At 19.5% G+C, this 9,275-nt stretch overlaps 4 protein-coding genes across 4 annotated transcripts; 2 read left to right on the top strand and 2 right to left on the bottom strand.

Moving 5' to 3' along the window:
- Positions 1-920: 920 nt before the first annotated feature.
- PGSY75_1467300 (1-deoxy-D-xylulose 5-phosphate reductoisomerase) lies at positions 921-2,384 on the top strand (the record flags this gene model as incomplete). Its single annotated transcript, XM_018788355.1, has 1 exon — positions 921-2,384. The coding sequence occupies one exon, from the start codon at positions 921-923 to the stop codon at positions 2,382-2,384; it is 1,464 nt and encodes a 487-aa protein (XP_018639727.1).
- A 560-nt stretch (positions 2,385-2,944) lies between these two features.
- On the bottom strand, positions 2,945-3,829 carry PGSY75_1467400 (putative 50S ribosomal protein L22, apicoplast; the record flags this gene model as incomplete). Its single annotated transcript, XM_018788356.1, has 1 exon — positions 2,945-3,829. One exon carries the CDS (start codon positions 3,827-3,829, stop codon positions 2,945-2,947), a length of 885 nt encoding a protein of 294 aa, XP_018639728.1.
- Positions 3,830-5,008: 1,179 nt separating this feature from the next.
- PGSY75_1467500 (putative DNA/RNA-binding protein KIN17) lies at positions 5,009-6,583 on the top strand (the record flags this gene model as incomplete). The annotated part of the gene is made up of 3 exons (XM_018788357.1): positions 5,009-6,220; positions 6,346-6,397; positions 6,519-6,583. 3 exons carry the CDS (start codon positions 5,009-5,011, stop codon positions 6,581-6,583), a joined length of 1,329 nt encoding a protein of 442 aa, XP_018639729.1.
- A 1,005-nt stretch (positions 6,584-7,588) lies between these two features.
- PGSY75_1467600 (hypothetical protein) lies at positions 7,589-9,135 on the bottom strand (the record flags this gene model as incomplete). The annotated part of the gene is made up of 1 exon (XM_018788358.1): positions 7,589-9,135. A coding segment is annotated over one exon (1,547 nt), but the record flags the coding sequence as incomplete, so codon positions are not given.
- Positions 9,136-9,275: the final 140 nt, after the last annotated feature.

Consider the following 9,275-nt stretch of genomic DNA (forward strand, 5'->3'; position numbering starts at 1 on the left):
AAAAAAGAAGAAGCAAAATGAGGAAAAAAAAAAAAAAAAAAAAAAAATTAAATCCTTATTAAAAAAAAAAAAAATGTTTGTAATATATTGATTGATTTTCAAAAAAAAAAAAAAAAAAAAAAAAAAAAAAAAAAAAAAAAAAAAAAAAAAAAAAAAAAAAAAAAGAAAAAATAAAATAAAAACCAAACAAAAAAAAGAACAGAAAATAAATTTTTTTTTTTTTTTTTTTTTTCATATATATTATTTTATCATTTTCCTTTGTTTTAATTTATTATTTTATTTATTTTTTTGTATTAATGGATTGTTTATAATATTTCCATTTAATATAATATTATATACATTATAATATATATATTATATTTTTTAATATGTTTCTTTATAAATACAAATGAACAAAAAAATATTATTATTTGTTAAAAAGATAAGAACATTTATGTTTATAATTTAAATTAATATATTATTAATTGTTATAAATAAATAGAAAGAAAATTAAATTATATATATATATATATGTATGTATTATAATTTTATATTACCAAGTTACAATAAAATATTAAAGAAATACTTATATTATTAAAATAAGAAGAGCATCTGCTTTCAATTATGTATCCCTTTGTGTATGCGTTCATATATACATCTATTATGTATACGTTTATGTGTGAGGTGTTATATTCTTTCGTTTTTCTGTATTAAGTAAATAAATTATGATTCAACTAATAAACTTATATTATTTAGTACTATGATTATCATCTTATTTATGCAGCCCTTGATAAGGAGCAAAATGTATACAAATATGTACATATATATATAAATATATATATATATATTGTGTATATATGTTTGTATTATATTTGAAATAAACAAAAAAAACAAGAAAAAAAAAAAAAAAAAAACCGAATTTCATATTACAAAATTAATAGATGAAGAAATATATTTACATATATTTTTTCTTCATCACAATAACGATTAATAATTTACTAAGAAATAATACATCAAAATGTGTTTCTATTGAAAGAAGAAAAAATAAAGCGTATATAAATTATGGTATAGGATATAATAGACCAGCTAATAAAATAACAAAGAGAAGATGTAAAAGAATAAAGTTATGCAAAAACGATTTAATAGATATTGGGGCATTAAAAAAACCAATTAATGTAGCAATTTTTGGAAGTACTGGTAGTATAGGTACAAATGCTTTAAATATAATAAGGGAGTGTAATAAAATTGAAAATATTTTTAATGTTAAAGCATTGTATGTAAATAAGAGTGTGAATGAATTATATGAACAAGCTAGAGAATTTTTACCAGAATATTTGTGTATACATGATAAAAGTAAATATGAAGAATTGAAAGAATTGTTAAAAAGTATAAAAGATTATAAACCTAAAATATTATGTGGTGATGAGGGGATGAAAGAAATATGTAGTAGTAATAGTATAGATAAAATAGTTATTGGTATTGATTCTTTTCAAGGATTATATTCTACTATGTATGCAATTATGAATAATAAAATAGTTGCATTAGCTAATAAAGAATCCATTGTATCTGCTGGTTTCTTTTTAAAGAAATTATTAAATATTCATAAAAATGCAAAAGTAATACCTGTTGATTCAGAACATAGTGCTATATTTCAGTGTTTAGATAATAATAAGGTATTAAAAACAAAATGTTTACAAGACAATTTTTCTAAAATTAATAATATAAATAAAATATTTTTATGTTCATCTGGAGGTCCATTTCAAAATTTAACTATAGACCAATTAAAAAATGTAACATCAGAAAATGCATTAAAGCATCCTAAATGGAAAATGGGTAAAAAAATAACTATAGATTCTGCAACTATGATGAATAAAGGTTTAGAAGTTATAGAAACTCATTTCTTATTTGATATAGATTATAAAGATATAGAAGTTATAGTACATAAAGAATGCATCATACATTCTTGTGTTGAATTTATAGACAAATCAGTAATAAGTCAAATGTATTATCCAGATATGCAAATACCAATATTATATTCTTTAACATGGCCTGATAGAATAAAAACAAATTTAAAACCTTTAGATTTAGCTCAGGTTTCAACTCTTACATTTCATAAACCTTCATTAGAACATTTCCCGTGTATTAAATTAGCTTATCAAGCAGGTATAAAGGGAAACTTTTATCCAACTGTACTAAATGCATCAAATGAAATAGCTAACAACTTATTTTTGAATAATAAAATTAAATATTTTGATATTTCCTCTATAATATCTCAAGTTTTAGAATCTTTCAATTCTCAAAAGGTTTCGGAAAATAGTGAAGATTTAATGAACCAAATTCTACAAATACATTCTTGGGCCAAAGAAAAAGCTACGGATATATACAACAAACATAATTATTCATAGGAAAAATATATATATATATATATATATATATTTATATATATGTATACCTTTTTATATATCTCTTAAAAAGAAATAATTATGTATTTTTTTTTTTTTTTTCTTTTTTTTTTATGAATTAATATTTTTTTGATTTTTAATTTATATATAACACCATATATGTTCGTTATTTAACGATATTACCAATTTTGTTTATATATTATTTGTATAATACATTTCGAATAAAAAATGTTAAAGAAAAAATAATTAAGTTTTTAAAAAAAAGATATATATAATTTTTACATAATATACTTAAAAAAAAAAAAAGAAAAATTTTTATTATGATAGAATGGGTTATAATTATATATGGTTTAATAAAAAAAAAAAAATACATTCACCAAAATAAATGAATAAATAAATAAATAAATATATATATATATATATATATATATATATAATAAAAATTATATTATATATAATGTGTATATATTAAAATACACACATTTAATGTTTAACAAACGGATTATATAAAATTATATAGAAACAAAAAAAAATAAAATTGATAAAATATATTTTTATTTTATTTAAACTTCTAAAACGACACGAATATGTGTATGAGGTTCTCTTATGATATCTGTTTTTCCTCTTGCCCTAATATTAATTTTTTTAGTATATCCTCCCATATTAGCTTGGAGAGTATGGAAAACAGGTTTTATGTTATTTCTTCCATATTTATTAATAGCATTATGTAGACATGATTTAATACATTTGTAAATGTTGACTGTATATTTATTAGTACCATAATAATAAAGAAAAGCAAATGCTTTAATAATTGGCATATATCTAATTTTCCATAGAATTTTCCTTGTTTTCATAAAAGACATTTTAATATGTTTGGCTGTAGCAGAAACTAATCTTTTCTTAATATAAATAACAGGATTAATTCGATTAGTTTTAACTCTTTTCTTATAATTTTCTATATTATTTTTTTTTATGTTTCTATACATATTAAATAGTTCATTATATTTATTATTTAATAAAACCTTCTTATAATTGTCTCTTACATTTTCAATATGTTTTTCTTTCCATTTCTCTTTCACTTTATCTGGAAAATACCATTGCTTTAATTGTAATCCATCATTTTCAAATAAATCCATATCATCATATAATAAATTATTATTATCCATTGTAATATTATCATTAGATGAAATAGTATCAACTAATTTGTTCTCTTCTTTTGTTTCACATATGTTATTTAATACAAAGTTATCTTTTTCACATATTTTTTTCATTATTGTGCTCTTTTTTAAAGAATTATTTCTTATCATAATTTTATTACTATCACCTTTTATAAATGCCAAATCATATTTTTTCTTATCACTAAAACTGAGGTTATATACAAATATTATTTCACCCAATAGTACTTGAAAAATTAACATTATTATGATCAATTTACTTTTTCGTATCATTCTGGTTCTCCATGTTAAGCTTAAATAATTTTTAAAACAAATCAACACTTATGCAATATCATTATATTTAAATAAACTGAAAATATTTATTCACAAGTAATTATATATATATATATATGAATTATTTATTCTCTGAATGAATTTTTTTTATTTTTTTTTACAGGACAATATTAAAAATAGAATATATTTATATATAATATATATATATATATGTATATATTATACATATATTTTTTCTTTTTGCTTTTTATAATTTTTTTTTAAATTATATTTTTTTCAAGAAAAAAAATAAAATAATGAAGAATTGAGATTAAAAATAATTATAAATTTCAAAATATATTACAATATATTATATATATATATATATATATATATATATATATATATATTATAATTGTGTATTTTTATTATTTTATTTTCTCTATTGTCATACAGAAAGAAAGGCTAAGAAATATATGAATTTGAATAAATAAATATATATGTACTTAATATATATATATATATATATAATATAATAGTATTTTTATTTTTATTATACATATATATAACTTATTTTCTTATATTTATATTATTTTACTTTTTTGAAAATATCTATATAAAAAAAAAAAAAAAATGCATCGAGAAAAAAATATATTTCTTAAATTATACGTTTTAAAGTAAAATGTTTTAATATATTCATGCTACACTATGTTTCTTTAGAAAATTTTTACATATGTAATACATGTTATACATTATAAGAACAATTGAAAAAAATATATAAAAATATAATGACAAAAAAAAAAGGAAAAAAAAAAAAAAATGGAGCAACAGAAATTAATATTAAATAATAGGGAAAAAATTAGTTTCAATAATGATCCTGAAATGTAATTGACCTATTTACATTTCAAAAAGAGTAACTGAAAAATTAATTTATAATTATAAAATAATAAACATATATAAATAATTATATGAATATGTAATATTAGCGATATATCACTATATACATATATATATTTATTTATATAATTATTTATTATTTATTATTTATTTAATTTTGATAATATTTATTTTTTTATTCGTATAATATATTACCAACCATAACTATGCACATTCCTTTTCAGTTGGGATTGTTTTAGTTATGAATCATTGATAAAAATTTCATTTATGAAAAACATTTAATTTTTTGATATATAAATAATTATGCCTAGAGCAGAACCAGGAACTCCAAAATGGCTAGCTAATAAAATGAAGGCGAAAGGCCTTCAGAAATTAAAGTGGTATTGTCAAATGTGTGAAAAACAATGTAGAGATGAAAATGGATTTAAATGTCACAGATTATCAGAAGCGCATCAAAGACAAATGCAAATATTTTGTCAGGATGCAAATAAATTTATGGATGATTATTCTGCTATGTTTGAAAAAGAGTTTATGAGATTGATGAAAACAAAATATTGTAGGGCACGCATTTTAGCTAATACAGTATATACTAATATGATAAGTGATAAAAGCCATATACATATGAACTCAACCGTTTGGGTTACATTAACTGATTTTGTTTTATACTTAGGGAAAACAGGAAAATGTAAAATTGAACAAACGGAAAGAGGATGGTATTTAGAATATATTGATAGAGAAAAAATAGAACGAGAAAAAGCTTATCAAGAAAGAAAAAAAATAGAATACTCATATGAAGAATTAAAGGAAAAGAAAATTAATGAAGCAATACAAGAAGCTAAGAAAAAAGGTACTTTCATCGAACCTGAATACACTGCATTACAAAAAAAGAATGACGAGAAAATTATCATTTCATCAATAAAAACAAATAATGATACCAATACTAGTAAAGATTTAAAACCAAATGTTAATATATTTTTAGATAAATCCTTATTAAAACAAGATAATCAAAATAAGAAAAAATCAATTATTTCTGAAAAGAATACAAACCATCCTAGTAATGCAAAAAATAAGAGACCTTTATCAGAATTGGATTTATTAATTTTAGAAAATGAAGAAAAAAAAAAACAAAAAAATAATGATAACTCGAAATTAAGGAATAGCCCAAATAATGTATACACATCCGAATTACGTAGTGAACATAAGGAAGGCAAAAAAAATAAACATGAAAATGAATATCCGAATGATAATTTATCAGAAGAAAGTGATAATAATATTTGGATTTTTAAAAATATAATAGTTAAGATAATTGATAAGACACATAAATATTATAATCATAAAGGTGTTATAAAGTATATTTCGCGGAACGATAAATATAAGTGTGAAATAAAATTGAATAACAGCACAGATATGGTTTATGCATATCAGAAACAACTAGAAACTGTCATACCTAATATTGGTAGAAAGGTTGTTGTATTAAGAGGAAAATATAAAGGGTCATGTGCAGTAATTAACAAGGTTTGAACAAAAAAAAAAAATAAAAAAAAAAATAAAATAATAATACAAAATAAAAATATTTTTCATATGTATATTATAGCGCTCATATGATTAAAATATGTTTCGTAATTTTTTATTTCTCATAGGTTTTATCAGATGAAGGTTTGGTTGTAGTTAATATATACAATAAATCATTAGGTATAACAAATATTATATATTTCAATATGTTACCTAATATAAATAAATAAATATATATATATATATATATATATATATATTTATATATTTATTATTTATTATTTATTATTTTTTTTTACAGATAAATTTATTAGCGAAGAACGTATGTCTTATGATGATGTGAGTAAATTAAATGATAAAATTTAGATCAATTAAAATAAATAATTCTTTTTTTTTACTTTTGAGACATATCATATTTTTATTCAAAAAGAATTTATTTTTAATTTATTATAATATTTGTCTCTTATTAAGAAACATAATTTAATTTATTGTTATAATAATTAACTTTTTTTTTTTTTCTATTTATTAATTGTTGTATCATTTTATATATATAATTTCCTTATTAACAAGAGACTTTTTAAAGACAACGTTTTACATTTGCTTATATCAATATGTAAAGTTGATAATATTTTATGATTTTATAAATATAAATATATATAAATATATATATATATATATATTTATATATATATATTTATAAAATAATAAATGTCAAGTATATATAGATGTATATATTTATAAAATAATAAATGTCAAATATATATATATATATATATATATATATATATATATATAGAATATGAAAAATAAGGCGAACGATAATATTTTTACGTATATACATTTTCACGAAGAATATGGAATTAATATAAATATATTATATATATATATAAATATATATATAATTTTATAAAAAAAAAAATAAGTAAAATTTTTATATCAATATATAATATGAAAATATATGGGAATAATTAGATTTATACCCATGTTACAAAATGATTTCATTTCCCCCATCAAAATTGTACTAGAATAATAACATAAATATGATGTCTATTTTATACAATCAGACAACATGGCGTTAATATTTTTTGTACTATATGAGGAATAGAAGTGCTAAGGTTTTTTTATTTTTTTATTTTATTTTATTTTATTTTATTCTTTTTTTTTTTTTTTTTTTTTATTTTTCTATTTTTTTATTTTTATTTTTTTATTTTTTTATTTTTATTTTTTATTTTTATTTTTTATTTTTATTTTTTATTTTTTTTTTTTCATAAAGGTTGAAGAGTATAGTTTACTTTTAAATGATCCATGCTTTGAATCAGACAAAGTCTTGGTATCTGCTTTTGGTAAATTCATTGTTTTATGACTTTCACTTTAAAGGTTGAGATTAATTATTTCTGAACTTTTTAGGATTAATTGTTTTTGATTTTCAGGTGAATGATTTTTAAGCCACTGAATTAAGTTAGTATATATTTTCTTGTTATCTATAAAATGAATATTATGTGGTGGTTTATTAAAACCTTTTCGAGCACATATCATTAAAATTTTTTTAAATGTTTTTGATTGAATAAATGTATTTCCTTTAGATTCTTTTAAGAATATTTCTTCTAATTCTTTTTTATTAAGTAAATATTTCAATATTTTATATTGCTTAGTAATGACTAAAAATAAATCTAAATTCATACCTTCATTACATATAATATTAGGTCTACGTTTGAAATTATAATAGGCGCTAGTTCCAAAACTATATTGATTTATATTATTAACATAATGATTATAAATAATATCAAAAATACTTTGTGCTTTGTTTCCATTATTTTCTTCTTCTTGTTGTTCTTCTTCTTGTTGTTCTTCTTGTTCTTCTTCTTGTTCTTCTTCTTGTTCTTCTTGTTCTTCTTCTTGTTCTTCTTGTTCTTCTTCTTGTTGTTCTTCTTGTTCTTCTTCTTGTTCTTCTTGTTCTTGTTTTATTTCTATTTCCAATTTCTCTATATTTTCGTTCATTTCCTTATATTGTATATTTTTGTTCTGATTTTTTTCATTTTTCATTTTTTTAGCTAATCGACCATTAGTTCTATAAAACGTACGTTTTTTTTGTTTAGATTCTGGTGATGCATTTCCTATATCATCTGAGTCAATTAAAAATATATGATTACGTGTTAATCTATTTATATTGGTATTTTCTTCATTTATACATTTAGTATCTTTATTCATACTACTAATATATGATTCCCCATATTTTCTCTTTTCATCAATAATATCTTCTTCATCTAATATTTGATCGTTTTGAATTTTTTCTGTGCTAATGAAAGAATTAGAGTTATGATAATTATCTACCACATTATCAAATTGAGAATCAACTGTATTATCAAATTGAGAATCAACTGTATTATCAAATTGAGAATCAACTCTATCATTAAATGGAGCATCAACTCTATGAACAACCCTATCAAAATCCTTATCAATAAACCTATGGTCAACCTTATCAACGACCGTATTTTTAAACACTTCATCATTAGATTCTATATTGAACTTTTCAAAACTTTCATTTATATCATGATTATATTCTTCAGAACTATATCTCAATTCGTTAATATTATCCTTTTGTATTGGTAATTGCATTTCTTCATTATCTTTCTTTTCTCCTTTTTCCTTTTCTTCTATCCATTTCAATTTCGAATCTTGGAAATTTACTATTTCTTCTATACATTGCCTTTGGTGAATATCTAATTCATGATTATTTAAAATGTGTATATAACTAAAAAGATTATATCTTATATAGTCTGAAATATTAAATATATTAGAATTGATACTACATAAGGAATCAGACGTACGTTTAGGAATATTGACATTTTGATTTTCTGAACATAAGCATTGTATGTCTTGAACGGGATTATCTGAACAAATATTACTTTTGCATGATTCTAAAATGAAAGAACAGAAAAGAAAAAAGAAAAAAAAAATTAAAATAAATAAATAAATATATATATATATATATATATATATATATATATATATATATAATCAAGTATAAAAATATATAAGTGTATAAATATATTTCTGT

This window comes from Plasmodium gaboni, chromosome 14 (assembly GCF_001602025.1).
Source record: "Plasmodium gaboni strain SY75 chromosome 14, whole genome shotgun sequence".
Classification (NCBI taxonomy): Eukaryota; Apicomplexa; class Aconoidasida; order Haemosporida; family Plasmodiidae; genus Plasmodium; species Plasmodium gaboni.